This window comes from Ruditapes philippinarum, unplaced genomic scaffold (assembly GCF_026571515.1).
Source record: "Ruditapes philippinarum isolate M1 unplaced genomic scaffold, ASM2657151v2 ctg10079_1_1_1_1, whole genome shotgun sequence".
NCBI classification, from domain to species: Eukaryota; Metazoa; Mollusca; class Bivalvia; order Venerida; family Veneridae; genus Ruditapes; species Ruditapes philippinarum.
The window spans coordinates 5,614-26,173 of record NW_026861236.1 but is presented as its reverse complement, the minus strand read 5'-3'; the positions used below and the strand labels follow the sequence as shown (position 1 = coordinate 26,173).

General features: G+C 32.0%; 1 protein-coding gene across 1 annotated transcript; it reads left to right on the top strand.

Moving 5' to 3' along the window:
- The first annotated feature begins 7,705 nt into the window (after window positions 1–7,705).
- LOC132714977 (integrin beta-7-like) lies at window positions 7,706–18,894 on the top strand. Its single transcript, XM_060697927.1, has 4 exons — window positions 7,706–7,757; window positions 12,055–12,279; window positions 12,642–12,770; window positions 18,672–18,894. The coding sequence occupies exons 2-4, from the start codon at window positions 12,057–12,059 to the stop codon at window positions 18,821–18,823; spliced, it is 504 nt and encodes a 167-aa protein (XP_060553910.1). The 5' UTR covers window positions 7,706–7,757; window positions 12,055–12,056; the 3' UTR covers window positions 18,824–18,894.
- Window positions 18,895–20,560: the final 1,666 nt, after the last annotated feature.

The following is a 20,560-nucleotide window of genomic DNA, read 5'->3' as shown; positions in this document are numbered from 1 at the left end:
TTACTTTGATCTTTAACTTTAAACAAAAGCCAAATGTTTTTCGAATTGCAATTGTCCTAATAATTGTTGTTGTTTATTTTTTATTTCAATTACAGTTACAAAGGTTTGTTGGATTTGTTAAGTTTGGTTTTAAGTCAAAATTACATTGGAAAGGCGACTTTCTAGTTTAATCTGCAAAGGAAGACCTCAATTGCATTATTTGATCGTAAGCAAGCTAGATAAGTTTCGCAGAAGAAATGATTCAAAGTTACAGACGTAACCGGATTCGAACTCCAAAGGCGATGAGAGGAAACTTATTTGATGTATGCCGACCGCCGTAACTGCAAGGGAGGTCAACAATTACATTCAATAAAGTATACATTAAGTACCTTATTATCAGGATGAGATATATATTGTAAAAATTAGTGACTTACATACTTGTTTATACTTAAATAAGATAAGATCTAATCTATGATATTTTCAAAACAAATAATACACCTTCCCCTCACTCATTATTTGTTGGCACTCTTTGTTAAATAAAACACTTTTTAAGGGCTTAGCAACATCTGTAAATATGTATTTATATCATAATAGTTAAACAAATCTGAAAAAAGAGAGATTTCTTACGATCAATCAAAACAACAACATTGCATGAAAATTGCTCACTCGGTTTTATTAAGTCTGTAATGTAATCATTGGTGTGGAGATATGTCATGGAAACTACATTCCATCTTGTTTTAAATACGTTGACCTGTTCGACTCTTTAACATTATCATCTTTTAAAGCAAACATCAAACATATTTCTAGCAATTTTAACTGGTTTCTTTGAACTTGTCAAAAACCTGTTTGGTGATACAATCTCCCATAATTAACTGTTTTGTTATCTAAACGAACGACGAGATAAATTCATTGACTGAATTTTAATATTAGGACCTTTTTTATCTGTTTAAGTAGAAACCTTGCAATCTTAACCTGTTTATACATCAATAAGTCACTTTGCATGTGACATGCGCTCCATTGTCTTTATTTGTTTTCATAGTGGAAAGGAACCTTTAATATCTATGACTTATCGTGAATTACTTAACAGTTTATCAAATCAGAAACAGAACAGAAAATCCCTCTAAGGTGACACCACTACTAGTGGTAATTATGTTGACAACACAATTCTTGCAACAGTATGTCAGGATCAAGGACACAAATTGCTAATTGACCACATACTGTTTATTAACTCTTTTCTATAGTTGTCGTTGAAAAAGTAATTATGACCAAATATGTATCTAATTTTATTTATTGTTCATAAGTAAAATTCAGTAACAGTAACATTCATAAAACAAAATCTGCAGTATCAATGTTTTGTATAACTACTCTAAGCAACAGCAATACACGTAATCTTTTTATGTCGTATAGTATGTATCTTTAAACTTATTTTTGAAGTTTTTGCTGTAGAATGGGTGACCACATAAAAATTACGAGTCCGAGTTAAATATAACGTACAAAGGTATCGTTAGGCTGACTACTCTTGGTATTTTTAAAATTTCTTTTCTCTCGTAAACTTAAAAAAAGAGTAGCCAATGCTTTGCATTTCTGTTAATAAATAAAACATATAATGCAACTTTAACAATGAAGATTTACCAACAAAAACGCCGGTACGAATAATTCCGTCGGTTTGAGGGCATTATATAAAGCTCGTGATTCCGTGCACTTGGAAAACAAGCAAATATACTCTGTTATTGGGTCTGTATGTGCGTGCGCCTGTGCGCGTGTGTGTGTGTATGTGTGTGTATGTCCGAATTGCAATGGTTTGTTGTTGAATTTGAAAAAATATGCGTTTATTTAATAATAAATAAAGCAATGCGATACAAATAGTATTCATGAAATCAGAGTTGTCGGAAGGAAATACATGTGTTGTTAAACACTTCATCGAGATTAAATTTAAGTACAGCAATCTTCATCTGAAGTACATAAAATGAAATTGCGCAATTGTAACTCTAGAAGGAATGCTTAAATCATTATCAAATGTTAAAAGACTTAATAACAACTTTGTTGATGACTTCCTCTTTGTTTCTTGATTTGTCAATGTAAAAAATGTTATTTAAGCCACAAACTTGTTGACTGTTACTAGTTTATCCATAAAATATAATAAAATAGACATTAAATGTATTTTTTCCCTGCAAACCTTTAAAGGCAAACGGTAGGAATTTACAGCCATTTCCATATCCGCCACTACAGTAATGGTCTTCGCATTCCGTGCATTTAATTTTGTCAGGGGATCATCCCCACTTCTTATCATAAAAATGTCAAGATTTACAGTAAACTATATAAATAAGGTTATAACCTGACGAAAAAGGACAAGTAGCATGAAATAGAATTAAATTCTTTCGAGAGCAGAAGAACGTAAGCATACAGGTATGAATAAAAGTCGCTTTCATGCCGGTTGAAACACAGTTTGACCAGATATAATTTAGCGCAAAATTCACCAAACACAGTTATTGATCACGATAGGTAGGTACACAGTAGAAGCTATTACATTACAGATAATAAAAACTACTAGTATTTAAAAAGTAAAATACAAATCAAAACGTTAACTGTTTACACCTTATAAAAAGTCACATCATCTTAGTCATCGGTTTGCATTTTACTAAGTAAACAACCGGCACTTATTATTGTAAGAAATTCGATGAAGAAATATTTTACACGTTAATTGGAAAGAGCTATGTAAATAAAACGCAAGCTATTTTGCAATGCATTAGTTATTCGGGCTTCACATCTTTTCTTAGACATATACGTATCGCATGCCATAAACTAACCTAGATGAAATCATACAAGTTATGTTGACTTGACAAATTGAAAATTATAGAAAAGTTAATATGTCGCCATACGAAACATGGATGTAAATGTGTGCGAGCGACGTTGACGACGTTAGCCTTGGCAGTAAACCCATATGAACATTTGTTCGAAAGGTTTAACTGTTTAAATGCCGTATCAAGAACAAATATTAAGAGAAGAAAGTACATATTTACATTGTAAGAAGTTTAAATAATCTCAAAGTCTTTCAAATCAATGAATCAATCCAACTGAAGGTAGAGTTTTGCGCTTATACATGTAATAAAGAACTTGGAAAGTCTTGAAAGATGATGCAGTGTTATTTATCTACCTAGCGTATGCCCATACAGATTTATATTGTCAATTTAATCCACAATTATTGTTAGTTATAAAGATCGTTGACAGGTTATATGGCCCTATATAAACGGCTATTTGTAAATATAACCCGAGCCGTTAGGCGAGGGTTATATTGCAAACAGCCGTTTATATACGGCCATATAACCTGTCAACGATCTTTATAACGAATTTATAATACAGCAAGCATCATTTTTTGAGAAAAAAAGTAAGATTTCTTCATGAATCGACAGCAGTCGTGTATATAAAACTATATAAACGTCACGATTATCCAATGAAAAATGACGTGACAAACGTGCAGTATTATAAGAGTATATATAGGTGGAATTGATATTTCAGCGGAAGAAAAAAGTGCCGTCATTCACAAACAGCACAACCTTCATTTGTTTTCTTCAGACCCGATTCGTTTCTGATCTTATGTATTGTGTGTGTAAAAACCTTTGATAGCTGTATTACGTTTACAAAGATTTCGTAATATATGTCAATTTGTTTTGGTTTTTTTAGATGTATTTAGATATGAAATGGCTATTTATACATTTTGATCATATATATGTCAACTGATAACAGTTACTGATAAAATGTTGAAGAATGTTTACAAACATAAGTATTTTATATAAAAAGTACTCTTCATGACTATATATTCAAGTGAACAGTGGTTGCAATGACCATTGTCGTCTATGACCAGACTTAATCAAACCAAGCCTGCACCATTTTCAATTCTGCCGTTTATTGTGCATTCTTTTGCGGTTCTGTTTTTTCTCTATTTTACATTAACTGCATAAGTAGATGAGAAATGTTCGGCAATATACGTTAATATTCAAATTGTCTTTTGGGTCGGTCTTCCAAATCATATTATAGGAAAGGCAACAAGTCTTTTAGTCCTAAGGGCTTAATCGATCTTCATACATTATGAACTAATTTAATTGAATTACATTGTTATTATTCTTTCTGGTAATCTCCCCTATATATTAGTTTTATCATGCAACAGATGGATTCAAGTGTTTTCATAGACTTACAAAATAGCCAAAGTGTTTTAAGTGTTAGAATATACTATAACATATTTATTTATTTTTTTGTCCCTCCTTTGTAAATAATATCTGAGAATTGAAAACATTCAAATACTATAAATGTATATACTTGACCAAATCATCCTCAATATGTCATTTATTGGTTTGGATTAAAAGAATTGCTAAACAATATATAGAATATACCAAAGTTTATCCAAGTTCAGAATAAAGGCGAAATACAAATGATACATATCATATCTGCACAAGCAAGAAATAAATCAAAAACCACCACAAACGTTTAAATACAAAAGACATTTTTACATAAGTTAATGTGCAAAGTAAACATGTAAATATACTGTAGAGAATTGCATGGTGGGCAGTTTTATGGGTTTTAACTCAGAATGCACTATATAGAAGAACGCATACCTATTAAATGAACAAATTAGATTCTAAGTACCCATAGCATATTTTATGGCCATCTCCCCAAATCATTGATCAATATTTTGAATTATTCCTGCTAACTTATTTACCCCGCATTTGTTAGCATCTATGATTCTCATGGGCAGGAAATTCACTTACCCTTCTTACGGGAATATTACTAAATACAGGTATGTATATATGCAATTTTGATTTGAATATAATTAAGTGAATTTTAGTGCATACAAACTAGAAAACGAATAAATCGTCAATTAAAGAAAAATATCTACAACCAGTATGGATATGTACCGATTATATCACTTTTTTGTAAGCGCTAAAGTGCACTTAAATTTTTCATGTTGATGATGCTAAGAAATATTTAAAATTGATAGAATTGCATATTGTCGATGCCACAGGCAGATAATGCTTAATTTAATCAAGCCGTTTCAACATGTTCAAGAATAGATACTTTGATTGATATCATAACAATTCATCTTAACTTTAGAATAAATAAAATAAAAATATCTATTTTTGTATTTTCTTTCCTTTATAAAATGCAACACTTTACGTGATATTGTAATATAATATTATTTCAGTGGGATTATTTCTGTGATAAAATACTTTCTTAAAGAAATCAACTTATGTTTGTCTTAAGTGGTTACAATGGCTCCAAGATGTTTATATGCATAAGCACATCTCATGTTTATCTTATGGACATACTTAACAATTTGTGTCATTGAAGTATTTGTATCAGATAGCACTTTTTTATGTGAATGAGCCTTTTAAACAGCTGTGTAATCAATTTGTAATGATATCATGGTTTCTAAGCAGCGTCACCATCTTGTACAGCTAATTATTTAATATATTTTTTTAGCTATAACTAACATATAAGGCCTATTTGAGTATTTATTTCCCGATGCATTTTAGATGCCCCCTTCACTGGTTGAACCCGTTCCACCCAGTTGTGCGTTTTGCTACAGACAGTCCAGCTATGTTTCTTTAATACATGCTTGTCTTTACATATTAGCAAACGTCTACAACATTGCTACTGCTGTCAATATTTTACTACGTTCTACCGTTGTTGTTCAGATTAGAAATTGAAGTTAAACTTTTAACGACTAAGTATTAGCAACCGTGATTCATATGATGATGTGGTTGGATCATAAGTCATATTAATTATTTTCTGCTGTCTTCACCAAGACTATCAAACAATTTATTTAAACAAGCTGTGACTAAAAAATTTTCAAGTCATATCGTATGCTTCATGTTAGCAGTTCTTAAAGCCTTTCGGACTGAATTGTTTTAATTTTCGCATTCTGTCTTGCTGCTGCTTTGTCTTTTAAGCGAAAACTTTTTAAACATTTTTAAATCAAAGAACATGTTTAATGCATATATGATATTTAAAGATACGCAATTGTATAATGACCAAACAAAAAAGAAATAAAAACAAAAAAATAAAATGCATGTAATGCCGTTTGAACCCACATCCTATCAAAACTCTGTGTCCTCTCTGAAAATGAATAATTTCAAAAAGAAGATTCTGCATAAGGCATCTAATACCTTAACAAATAATAGTGCTAACTAAAACAAATATTTCTATGACACAAAATTGTTTAGTTTACAAAGGAGGGACAACAAACTAAATAAGTATTTTTTTATAAGTGGAAATAATAAGTGTCATACATCACACGTAAACAAGCATTAACTTGAGTTTAGTTCAGTCTTCAGATATAAAACGCAGTATTGAATTTGATATTGATTAAGGACATAACACTTAGACACACTGAGACAATGCATACTATGAAAACACTTGATACCATCCGGTTTAAATTAAACCTGTTATATGGGGAGATTCACAGACACAAAAATAACAATGAATTTCTTATAAACTGGTTCATCATGAATGAATAACAACATATTAGGATTTATCGTTCATAAGTGCACGCCTTTACTTTATGAAATAGATAATGTGATAGACTTTTTCATTAGAAAAGGTAAACAAGTTATTACATTTAATATATCATACTAAATATTTTTCAATTTTCATTTTTTATTTCGCATGAATTAATCTAAGCTTTCGACAAATAATAGCACAATTGCATGTGTATGAATTAAATTCCACTTTAAGAAAGTGACCGTTATCTACATATTGCATAATGGTTTTGGAAATTAAAACTCTTTAAAAAATGTATATAACTTTATTCCATTTAACGTTGTATATTTTAGCTTGGCATAAACCTTTAAGAAACGGAGTTGTTTGCAAAGCAATACCACAAGAGTGCATGATTTAACATTAAAATAATCCCCACGATGTAGACGATTTCTTTGAAATGTTAATTCATTACTTCTTTAGGTAAATAGTCCTATAATACTATAAAGACAACCATTTCGAGGTTACAATTACAACAAACATATTTTTTAAAGCTTGATAAAATACGAGTTTTGTACACCTGCGATTTATTACTAAGATAAAGTTTTTATATAAGAGAGTGTATGTGTGTATTTTTAATCAATTTTAATAAGAGCATTATCATCCTTTACTTCATTTTACAGTAAGACATGGTTACCAAAAGTCATCTGATTTTCAACTTTTATAAAATATTATTATAAATCGTAAGCGGAGATAAAATTATAATAACATATAACAACTTTTCATTTACTAGATTTGTCATCACTTATTTTATCCACAAATAGAAAAAAACCCACGCATAGATACTTTTCATTAATAAGTACTGTCCAATACACTTTTTATAAATACGATTTTGCCGCTTTGGACGTTCTTAAGGGAGTCCTTTGTCTCTAATTGATATTTATACTAGTATTCTACTTCAAATGTTTAGTTAAAATTGTATTGTCTTCGAAAAATCCAAAATATTTGGTGATTTTGGTCTGAAATAATTTAGCAATAATTTCATTATGTAGCAAATAGCTCGTATGATGTATGAACAAAAGAAACCTTTTCGTCGTATATAAAAACTATAAAAATGTTATTCAACGAAAAAAGTCTGTTTTTTCTCTTGTTTTTACTCATTATTATATGAAACAATAACAAATTAATAAATAATTAATAATAATAATAAATTAACGATGTTTCAAATAATATTCAAATTTTTGTATCCAGAATGCGGCTACTAGTATTACACATATTGGTGTGGTTTGCACATATCGAGTATGTGGGTAAGTAGAAACAGTTACATTCATCCATTATTGATCAAAAGTGAAAGTTGATAGTATCCAAACGAAAACACTTGACTGTGTATAGTTTTCCGTTTCTAACGGATATATCAATCAACAGTCTTGACTATTCTATATACAACTGACCACGTGACTATGTATTGTGATCAAAGCGACGACCTCGGAAAGTTCATAATTTTGTATCATTTCGGTGACAAATATTTTCGGAATCTAAACCAGACCTAAGCTATCATATGCGGACTTTTTTCTTCAAATGTAAGTACTTTACTTAGTGCTCTTTCGAACTTTTTTTTAAATATCAAGATAATTGCTTAAATTTTGTACAAACACAAAAGGTAAATCTAATTTTGACCGATGTTATCGTAGAAATACATTCCATCTTACTCAACTTTTGCTAAGCAATACATGTTTGAGTGTGAATATTTTTAGGATAATTTTTTGAGCGCCGTGCGAAAGGTTTTAAATGTTGATAAACTGTTTAATCAATACAGCTGAAGGACGAATTTTAGTCTATAAATGTGTTTTATTTTGATTGTGAATTAGAGAAGAGGGTGACTCCCTATTTGATTTCAGAACATGCAGCGTTTTCTGTTTACAGTTTTAGACTTAATACCATCTGTGTAACCCGTGACTATCAATGACAGCTTGACAGCGCCTTCTCATACTCCCTATTTGGTTTCTGATCGTTGTTAGGGTTGTGGCAGCCCATTCTTGGACCTACATGGCTCCAAGCTCCTGGATGGTTCTTGGTTGCAGCTGACGACCTGAAATTCTAACCTGCAGCTCATTTCACATGCGTTCTATTGGATTTAAGTCAGGTGAGCGAGATGGCCAGTCCATGCGCTTAATAGACTCCCTCTGTAGGTTGTCCTGGACCATCCAGGCCCTATGGGGGCGAGCATTATCGTTCATAAGAATGAACTGGTCGCCAACTGCTCCAGCATACAATCTAACCTGGTTGTCTAAGATGTCGTCTATGTATCGCTGATCTATCAATGTGACTCTATTTAGCACAACCAGGTCGGTTCCTCCATCCCAGCGGATGCATCCCTACACCATAACTGACCCACCTCCGCTTATTCTCAGCAATATTTGCAGCCTGAAACCGTTCAACTCGTCTTCTCCAGACTCTAGCACGCCTGTCTGTGAGGTCTAGGCAGAACCTGAACTCATCAGTGAACATAACGTGTCTCCAGTGTTGATTGCTCCACCGTGTATACTCCATGGTCCATTCCAAACGGGCCTGGCGATATCGACGCGTTAAGAGGATTGGTATGCAAGGTCATCTCGACTACAAATAACCTTCATGCAGCCTTTTTCTTGAAAACACGGACCCCCGCAGCACGAGCAAGGTCTTTTCGAAAAGAAGTTGCTGTTGAAAACCTAGTACGACGTGCCTGAACGGCTAAAAACCGATCCTGAGCTGGTGTTGTGACCATTTGCCGACCTCCAGCATGGCTACTGGCGGGTGTACCTTGAAACCGGTATTTCTCCCAGGCGCTAGTGATGAGGGTTTGGTGTACAACAAGCCCCGCACCAACCTGGCGGAAGGTGACCCCCTGCTGCACCATCTCTACAGCCCTCCGTATTTCTTCTTCTCTCAAATGACGCCTAATGTTAGCATTCGCAAGCCATTGTTTGACAATTAGCCGGTTATGTCGCGTATAACAAAATACAATTGTACACCCCATCAAATTATTGGGATGCATACTTTCCATGAATCCTAGACGAGTTGTAACGGATAAGTTAACATGTATATGACAGGGGACTATCTCAAAACATTGCTGAATTAGAATTTCAAAAAATGGAAAGAAATCAGTTTTAAACTTGTGATAATATAAAAATTAACTTATGGTGTTTGGCAAAAGTTGTGTAGTATATAGTTACTTTGAATTTAATTGAAACCAAAGTGTGAAACATTCTTATTTGTTCGCATTAAACTTATTTTCCAGGAAAAGCCAGATTCCCTTACTATATGGATGGGAATATCCGCCAAAAGTGTATTTTCATTTATAAATTTTAACAAAATCTAAGATCAAAGAGAAAATAGTTCTTGAAATAAAGGTGATAAAATTATATGAGCATTTGTAAGGATAAGCAAGGTTAAAGCCACCAGCAACAATGAAAGATCTGTAGAAGAGCAGAAGTTTATGTTAATAAAGGATGATAGTGTATGGTATACAATTTTAAACAGCTACAAGCACTGTCAAAATAATATTTCCTTTAAAAGCGTACAGTTATCATTTCGAACCAAAACCCACATCGAAATATTTGGACAAGACGTATATGTATATCTCTGATCAAAGGTATTTGCTTTGCAACTTAATAATTGTTATCTTCATACTTTGTAAGTAGAAATAGAAATTAGCATTCAAGATATGCCCTTGGACGTTTTTAGCGACAAACCATAAGTTACTGTCAGTAAATCTTCAATACCCTTTTCACTATTGAACCATAGCTTCTATGACTTCAAGCAATTATGTATAGGTTAGGGATCAAATGAAAGATTCCTACTTTGACCTGTTATTTGAATAACAATATATTTAAACAATAACATTGACATGCGATCTTTTGTTAACAAATAAAAGAAGTAAGTAGGTAATTTATTTTTTATAGTGACATGTGTAAACATATTTTACAACATATTAAATACAGCCGAACCATTGGGCCTATTAGTCATCTTCAATAAACATAACATATTTACTTAAAGCTATTATTGATTATATCAAACAGGTTCATTTGTAAATACCGTAAATATCTTAAACACGTTCACCAATGTAACGTCCTTCTTCAAAGTGTAATGGCAGAATGCCACATCTTAACTCGGCAAGAACATATATTTCAGTCTCAAACTCTGTTTTTAATAAGGTATAAAAATCTGGAAACAAAGTGATCCCCCGGAAGCATTAAACACAACAAAATTACATAAGAATTGCAGACTCGGTTTGATTGAGTCTGTACATGAGGGATAATGAATACGTGCAACATCCCTCACGCCCCCTAGCACCGGCTTGAGCGGTACTCAATTCTCAACACTTAATAGTGCTGGCATCAATGATCCCGAAGGACATAAGTTCTTGGTTTTGACACGTTTCTTTTCCTATTTTTTATATGCTACTGTTGTATTCAAGGATCTTAGCGTGCGCTAGGTCAAGATTTAGAACACCAGTTTGTAGTACTCCGCTTAACATTTCTTTCAGATCACTACACCAAATATTTTAACATAAACTATATATCTTTTTCAAATATTTTCCTTTTTTGACCATTCTCAGTCTATTCCAGTAACGGATAATATCAATCCACCGTTTATAGTTTCCCGGCAGCCACGCCACGTCTTCCGTTATGACAAGTACAGGTACAAAACGGTGAACACCCAGATAATACCTGATTGTCCTATGTTGCACATTTTCTAAACTCTGGGATTTCCGATTTCCCCAAAAGCCAGAGAAATAATCTAATATTGGTACTACACACGAGTTATACAGTTTTTTTTTTCAAAATTTTTTATACCGATAGATTTTAATGGATGAACTTTTGAGATAATCTTTCCAAATGCTCTCCCTGCACCTTTTCCGAGAGTTATTTCCTATTCCTAAGTCCTGTGTCTTCTGCGACGCTCTCCCTTTCCGGAAGTGAACACATTTAGATTTGTTACTGTTTATCAGGACTCGTCACCGCTTTTACCAATCATAAAGTGTATATAATAGTTTAATAGTTTTTGAATGTCAGTTTCTGTTTTTGCTAGTAAGACAAATATGTTGTGAAATTTTTATTGTATCGCCTAATCTGATAATTAGAATTCGACAGGTCAGGGATCTATGCACATGATCAACACAAAATTTGCAGTAAAAGTAAAATACAGTAACATTTTATAGAATATTCTATTCTTACGTGTGTTTTCATTCAAAAATCCGCCCAGATTCCGTACCGTACCATTCCATCTCTCGCCTGGAAAGGTATCGTACATTTTTTACGTTCGACTCCATGACTTACGATAGGAACATTCTAGTTTGGATTCCGGGATTTGATTGGCGAAATGTAACAAGAAAATGAATGTTTCAAGGATCCTGGCGATATTTGGTTTGATTACAACACAAAGTCACGTGAAATTTGCCTAGATTGCTATCTAATTTCTTATAATAATTATACGACCTGCTTAAGACGATTCCAAACGAAATTTAATTTGATCATGATCTTTTATAAATAAAAATTGTTCTTCATGCAATAATGGTCATTTTCGCAATGCTAAACACCTTATTTCAATTCTTTGCTAAATCAGAGATGTGGACAGGGTGTAAAGCACACAGCTACCCACATTGTCACGGTTGGGGCAGCTGCTCAAAATCATGTGGTGGAGGAAGCCGGGGGCGGATTTGTGAATCTTGTTTCATTAGACATAAGAAATGGTTTTACGAGGACTGTAACCAGCATTGCTACAACGGCGGAAGTTTTTATTCAGGATATTGTCATTGTTCTTCGTGGAGAAGTGGCGATTGTTGTGAAAGTATAAAAAAAATCAATTTTTTAAGAGTAAACAAAAAACACGATCTTTAGCATTTATGTTTAATATTTACGGAAAGTGTGATTCTGATATCAATTACTACAGGGTTCAAAAAAGAACTGTTGTATTTCTAAAAAAAAATTGCATTGATTTACCCAAGAGCGAGTTTTTAGGCGATAGTTTTCTCTACCTGTAGTTGTGTATATACCTGTCTTGATCAGTAACTATTTTTGTGTATTTTGCGCTCAATTATTTTTGATCAATCTGTGTTACAACCGACATGCAAACACACTTTTTAATACCAACTATCTTCTGTTCTCGGAAGAAATTTACTATATTTTATGCTAATTGCCTGTTTTATTTAGGGTGTTACCCCAAGTATATAGCTCACTGTAAATCTGGATATAAGGAGTGTGGAGGATCTCCTGATAATATAAGATGTACTAAATGCGAAGATGGTTACTACGGTGCTGGATATGGAAATGGCTGTAAAGGTACACATTTCTTTCCTACTGTTAGCCTCCTCCAAATGTTTGCAAGAAATGCAACTGCTGGTCATGGCTAGCTTATCTAGATTTATGAATTAAGTAGTTACAGTCAACAATTATGTTGAATCAATTCCAAATGTTTTTTTTGTTTTTGTTTTTGTTGTTTTTTTGTTGTTGTTGTTGTTGTTTTTTACATTTTCTTCATAAAAATTTAACAAATCAAGACACAGAGAGGAAGTCATCGAAAAAGTCTTTTTTAATACTTGTATTCCTTCTAAAGCAACAATTGCACACTTTAAGTATATGTACTTTAGTTGAGGATTGTAGTACTTAACTTTAAAACTATAAAAAAAGTCCCGATGAAGCGTTAGGGTTAAGCATATTTCCTAATATGTTAAGTTGTTTTGTGAATCATTCGTATAAAAAAACTATGATTGAACCACACATGTTCCAACAATTTTGATATAATTTTATGAATGCAGTATTGGTATTTAATTGCTTTATTTAAAAACACCTTCAAATTCATGTCAAAGAACCGTTGCAATGCTGATTCATATTTACTATAACGATTTTCTTGTTGGCCACTATATGATATTTGGCGAGCTCCTTAGTCAATAAATTAAAGTTTGGTTATAGTTATCGTGTAAACACTAACATGTTAATTAGATAAAAGAAAATATTTATTAGAGTTCAAATTTAATATGGAACAGTGCGTGCGCAAACAACGTATTATTATGGCCTTGCGTTTCATGTGCACAATATGGTAGTTATAAACATATTTTAAAGGAACTTTTTAGTTATGCGTATTTATTATGTTTTAACAGGGATGAAATTCGATGGTATTTCTAATCTATTTTATTTATATTGAATATCGCCTACAGCTACATGTATTCAATTCATATAATAATAATAATAAAAATAATAATAATAATAAATTAATAAAATCATAATAATAATAATAATATTAATAATAAAAATATTAATGGAATCATAATAATAATAATAATAATACTAATAATAATAATAATAATATAATGATGATGATGATGTAAAATTGAGATTGAAATAAACGCACGATGTACAAAATGGTGTTGTGTTTTTAAATAATATTCAGTTATGATTGATGACTTTATTTGTTAACATATTTTACTTATATAAAATTAATACAAATTCATTATTCTATAAGGAGAGGCGTGTATTCTTTAAAAAATAATGTAATTAAATCTCACGTCCGCCCTAGCACACTTGAGGAAAAAATGCCACGCGACGTATGATATCGTTTTGCTGTTTTAGGTTAAGTTAAATTATGATTTAAGACTTTTTTTAGAAATAACAATGAATTTCATATTCTCCAAATTGTAGTGTCGGCGTTATTTTAACGATAACTATATACAGTTTAACACATCTTTATCCGTCAGTCCGTGGTTATACCTAGAAGTGCATGTATTTAGAAAATACTCTCTCGCAACGAAAACAATTCCTTGAATTGATATCATTACTATTTTTAAACAAACGCATGTAATGTTTGCTTATACAGCAATCATCATCATGATCTTAATTATTATCATTATTCTTATTATCATACTCTAATCATCAACTCTTTCCTTTCAGTAATCATCATCATTATTTTCAAAGTCATCATTTTATGCTATTTTTGCTTTTACCATTGCGATTACATGCACTTTAAGTCTACATATTCAACTTTTATGCAAATAAATGTTACATGACTTGTCAGTAGCAAATTGTCGACCAGTAAAGAAATGCAAGCAGCGGGAAATTATGATGTAACTGATTGGCATAAAGATGATATAAATCAGCGTGGTGCAAATATGCAGGCTTTGACATCTGACACCTGAAACAAAGCCTGCAACAAGAAAATTTACATTTCTTTTCTTTAAAGTCTTTAAAAATTTAACAAGTTTTTAATAAATTTTCTTTTTTGGAAAGAATTAACATATTCTTTCTAATGCTCAAATAAAAACAAGGACTTCAATATTGTTTCAAAACAAGTATTTAAACATTTTAAGTGCTTTCAGTGTTTTGATTGTTCAACAACTGAATTACACTTTTAAGCCTTATTACCGGCCGCTGATAATCAAAATTAATTTGAAAAACAAAAGAATCCTTTGTTAATTAATTATATAACACAATTGCATTGAGGTTCTTGAAATTTCCAGCAGTATATAGTTGTCATATTCATAGTTATTACAGGTCATGGTGTTTTCTAATTACACACACTGTTATCTTTTGCATTTTGAAATATTTTATCTGTTTTTGACATTTGAATTAACGTGGTTCAATTATTTTTATGACAACTTAATTCTTAGAAACGTTTAAACTTCACATTAAAAGTCTTGTTTTCCAACTGCATATCTGCTGTTTTAACAAACTGTTAACATCCTTATTTAGCTAAAGGTTTATAAAAAACACTAACAAATCCATTGGTTACAAAAGTAGATCAAAAGCGATAACTTGGATTGTTGTTTTATTCAGTTGTAGATATTTATACGATAGTGCAACATGCGCACTAGTTTCGACTATAGTGTGGATGGCAGGTTTAATTTACCTCGTTGTATTTATTGTTGTAAATTTGACATATATTTATGTTGAAGCGGGTTGCTTAGGGGGTACACCCTTTTGTTCTTGGGCACCATGGGAATCATGGTCAAGCTGTAGCCAAACTTGTGGTGGGGGAATAAGAAAAAGATCTAGGGCATATTGTTGTGAAGTGGAAGAATTGGACTTTTATGGATGTATTAGTTATTGCGGCTTTGACAGGGACTATGGTCATACGTACGCACATGACAAGGGATTGTGCAACAGAATTTGTTATAAAGGTTATTACTCGTATGGAAATAATTGGTGTATCTGTAATGACGAATTCCATGGAACGTGTTGTGAAATTGGTGAGCAAATAGGTCATTTTTTGAAACAATTTCGTTTCGTTTCATTTAAATTTTGGAATTTTATCAATTAAATCAATTGTCTTAGACTAGAAATGAAAATATTTAAATATCTTCTTTAATTTTTGTCACAATGTTCATTGTAGGATGTATAAAATGAATACAGATCTTCTAAAGAATCCCTTAAATTAAATCACTATTAAAATCCAAAACTCTAAACAGTACAAATAGCTTCCAGGTTGTTTTTTTTTTCAACACCAAGTTTGGTAAATTCAACTTATTATTAACATCGCTTTATTATTATTATCATTACTTTTATTATTATCATTTGTAAAATGCATGTAAAGTTTGCACTTATCATGAGAAAATGTGTTTTGCCACGGGTTTTCGATACGTTACCATCATTTGTCTTGATTTTTCATACTAATTTTATAATTTTGTAATCGCATTTAAAGGGTAACTTATTTTTACAATTTTGTTTTGAAAAACCTATCGACTTCTATTTTTAAACATACTATTTGAGCCATTTATAAGTTAAATATTAAAACCTTTGTTTGGCTAGATCAGTGCAACAGGTTGGCAATTATTAAAAAATCACAAAAATAACATAAGCATACACTTTTTTGAACTGAAATCATCATCATCATGAACATTATCAACAACCATATCATGATCATATTCATCTTTCTTTCAATCATTATTTCAGTCATCACCATCATTGTCGTTATCATCATCATCAGCATCATTCATAATAATAACAACAAAAAATTATAATAAGTATAATCAATTTCATCACCATTAGCTTCTTTATATCATCAACTTAATCATCATCATCATCATTCTTTATCATTTTCTTCATCATCTTCATCCATAATAAAATCATTGTCATCATTATTCCATTCACCCTCATAATCTTAAACATCATCAACATAATTATTATCATATAATATCATCATTATTACAATGACACTATCGCCATCACAACTAATACAACCATGATCAACAAAATCATCATCACTACCACCACCATCATCAACATTATAATCATCATCCTTATTATTATTATCTAGATCATCATAAACACTATTATCCTTATCATCACCATCATCATAATTTTCATCATCACATTATCATCATTACCAATATACCTACCAATTTGTTCTGCTTATGGCTAAGGGATTGTCTATTATGGTTCAGACATCAGAATTGCAGCCATCGTGTATCCCTGCGTAATCCGTAAGAAGCGACTTAATGAGTTCGAATAACTGGAGCGTATGCTCAAGCTGGCGAGTTGGTTTTGAAGTTTGTAATGGCAGGAGTTAGCAAAAATTGCCTTTCCTTTTTATGCGTTATATTACATTTATTGTGTAGGTGTACCGTAAAACCAAGCAAAGCAAACCGAATGTCTAACAGCATCAATCACTATTGTTTTATCATTATAAACACCAATCTCACAACCTTCCCAAACATTATCCTCATCATCGTGTCGTGATCATCTTCATTGTCACCATAATTATATTGATCATCATCATCAATTTATTTGTTTCATTTGTCAATTATAACCTTATTTATAAACAACTATTACATAAAATATACACAAAAATGCATGAACAGATGAATAACTGTACGATAAATAAATACTTTGAACAATATATATGTCCGTCCTTGGAGAATAAGAACAATTCCGCCATGTATTGAATCTGGATTTTTACCGATGTTCAATTATAAATTTAAACATTTTTTCATGAAATATTCACAATTTTGTAGGGACGATCTTATTCTTGAAGATACTTGTGTACTGTCACATTTGCACTAATTGACCGACATTTTATCGGTTATTTTTAACTCAAAATGGCTTGAACGCTGTTATGCAACTTTTGCTTTTTGGTTGTTTGGCAGATGGTTGCTTATTGGAGCGAGGTCGGTTTGGTTTTGGGCGGGATAATGGGTGACAGAAAACAAATTTAATCGTCATTTTGGTAAATTAAAATTCCCAAATTTATATTGACACTGTTTTCCGTACAGTGGTTGTCCATATTCTGCGTCAGCATCAAACTTAATGTCAGGTAACACTCTTATAGGCTTGCGCAAATTTACCTGCTTAGGCACATCGTAAACGTGCTACCATGGCCGGCTTACTCACCGGACATGACTCCCATTGATCACATATGGAATCTTCTTGGAAGGAGAGCATTATCTATAACACTCGTGACCTTACACTTGCCTTTGTCCAAGAATGGAATGTTAATTTACCAAAGTATGTCATTAGACTGTACATCAGGTCGATGTGTTCAGGATTCATTGCTTTGATTCATAGAAGGACATAATCGGTATTGAAGAAATTTCAGAAGCAAAGACACAAATAGTCGATGTTTAAAACTGCGGAATTCAAATATTGATCCCTAATGCGTTTAACGTGAAAAGAAGCGGTGTTTTGTTGTTTTTTCTTACAGAAAATCTGCATCATGTTGTCGGCACATGTTCGCTACATGTGTTGCATTTTTTTTATCTGTGTCCTTAACAGATAGATATGGTTCTTTATTCCACCAATTTTCCAATCTTCCTTCAAAATATGGAATAAAATTATATCATTATGTAACTGCTTATGACTTAAATGTATTGTAAAGTATTATAATTTAGTTTTAACCTTTCAAGATGACCTTTTCCTCCAAAGAGTCAAACAAATTATCAAGACAAATCACTTGACGTAAGTGTGTTAAGAGGTTTCAATAAGATCCTTTTTTGCTTGAAGGTTTTAAGATGGAAATTTAAGTAGAAATTTTGTCTTATGAAATATTAAATGTTAGATGAATTTATCATAAGTTACAAAATGTATATATGCATATGTATTTAAGCTTGGTCAAACACGCACATTGACAATATTTTTTCGAATTCGTTAAAAATTGAGAAATTAATTATTCTCTTCCATACAACATCTAGTTATGTTTATGAAATAAAGGATTTTATGACACGTACTATAAATAAGCATAAACATGTGTTCCAGAATGTTCCCGTATTTCTCAGTGTAAAAGAAGAAGATGTACTTCATATTATAACACTGAGTGCATTGAATGCTACGATAATAGGATATTCTACAAGCCTAGCTACGGAGGCAGTCAATGTGAACGTAAGTTATTTGACATATCATATAGATAAACATTCTTCTTAATGTTTAATTGTAACTATCAGAACATATTAGGGGAATCTATTTATATGATATTTAAAAACTAGAAATGTGTCCATAGGACACGGATGCCCCCACACGCCACTGTTCTGTCAATCTTATGACTCTAGGTCAAATATTTTTTGCACTACATGTGCCACAAGTTGAAAACTAAAAATCAACAAAGGGCCATAATTCTGTTAAATTTGGTCGCAGCGAAAATTCCTTCCTTTACTACCATCTACACATTAGGGTTGTTCATCCCTGGAAGTTTAAGCAAAATCTGCCATCCGGTTTAAGAGGAGTTGCGTTCACAAAATTTCTACATGATATCAAGTGAAAAAATCAACAAAGGGCCATAATTCTGTTAAATTTGGTTGCAGCAAAAATTCCTTCCTTTACTACCATCTACACATTAAGGTTGTTCATCCCTGGAAGTTTAAGCAAAATCTGCCATCCGGTTTAAGAGGAGTTGCGTTCACAAAATTTCTACATAGTATATAGTGAAAAAATCAACAAAGGGCCATAATTCTGTAAAATTTGGTCGCAGCAAAAATTCCTTCCTTTACTACCATCTACACATTAAGGTTGTTCATCCCTGGAAATTTAAGCAAAATCTGCCATCCGGTTTAAGAGGAGTTGCGTTCACAAAATTTCTACATAGTATATAGTGAAAAAATCAACAAAGGGCCATAATTCTCTTAAATTTGGTCGCAGCGAAAATTCCTTCCTTTACTACCATCTACACATTAAGGTTGTTCATCCCTGGAAGTTTAAGCAAAATCTGCCATCCGGTTTAAGAGGAGTTGCGTTCACAAAATTTCTACATAGTATATAGTGAAAAAATCAACAAAGGGCCATAATTCTGTTAAATTTGGTCGCAGCAAAAATTCCTTCCTTTACTACCATCTACACATCAAGGTTGTTCATCCCTGGAAGTTTAAGCAAAATCTGCCATCCGGTTTAAGAGGAGTTGCGTTCACAAGATTTTGGGACGTACGGACGGACGGACAGACAGACGTACGGACGGACGGAGTGACGGACGGACACTCGGACGGACAAGTGCAACGCTATATGCTCCCACTCTGTGGGGGCATAAAAAAACAATGGAATTATAGAGCCTTTTCAAAATGTTGTTTCAACTGAGGGAAATGCTTAAGTTGTGACTATCTTACCTTACTTTTAAATGTAGATAAAATAAAATAAAAATACCAATATGGGAAATTTTGCACAAACGTAATTGACTTATTTAATACATAATTTTGAATATAAATCTCGAAACATTATTCCAAGTCCCGTCATGTATAAAGAAATGGGGATTTGTTTAATATGCATCGCTTGTATAGTAAATTATAGTAAATAAAGTCAATCTGTTTAACTGCTTTCTTCTTCTAACACTAACCAGCTTTCTTCTCACAGTTTTGTGTAATGATGTACTTCATGACTATGAATTTACATTTATCTTTTTAAAAGAGATTAATTTCACTTTCAAGAACTTGAACATACATTTAAAAGTGTTTGAAAATTTGGCTTCAGAATTTATGAATAAACTTTCGTTACCCTTGGTAACATAGTCAAAAACGTTATCTTTGAATTCTTAACAATTTTATAGAAAGATGTTTCAGAAATCATTGACAAGATTTGGCAAACAATAAATAGATACATACATGCAGAATTGAAACTGTTCAATATAATTTCTTTCAACTTGGCTTGCTGTTAGAATATGAGAA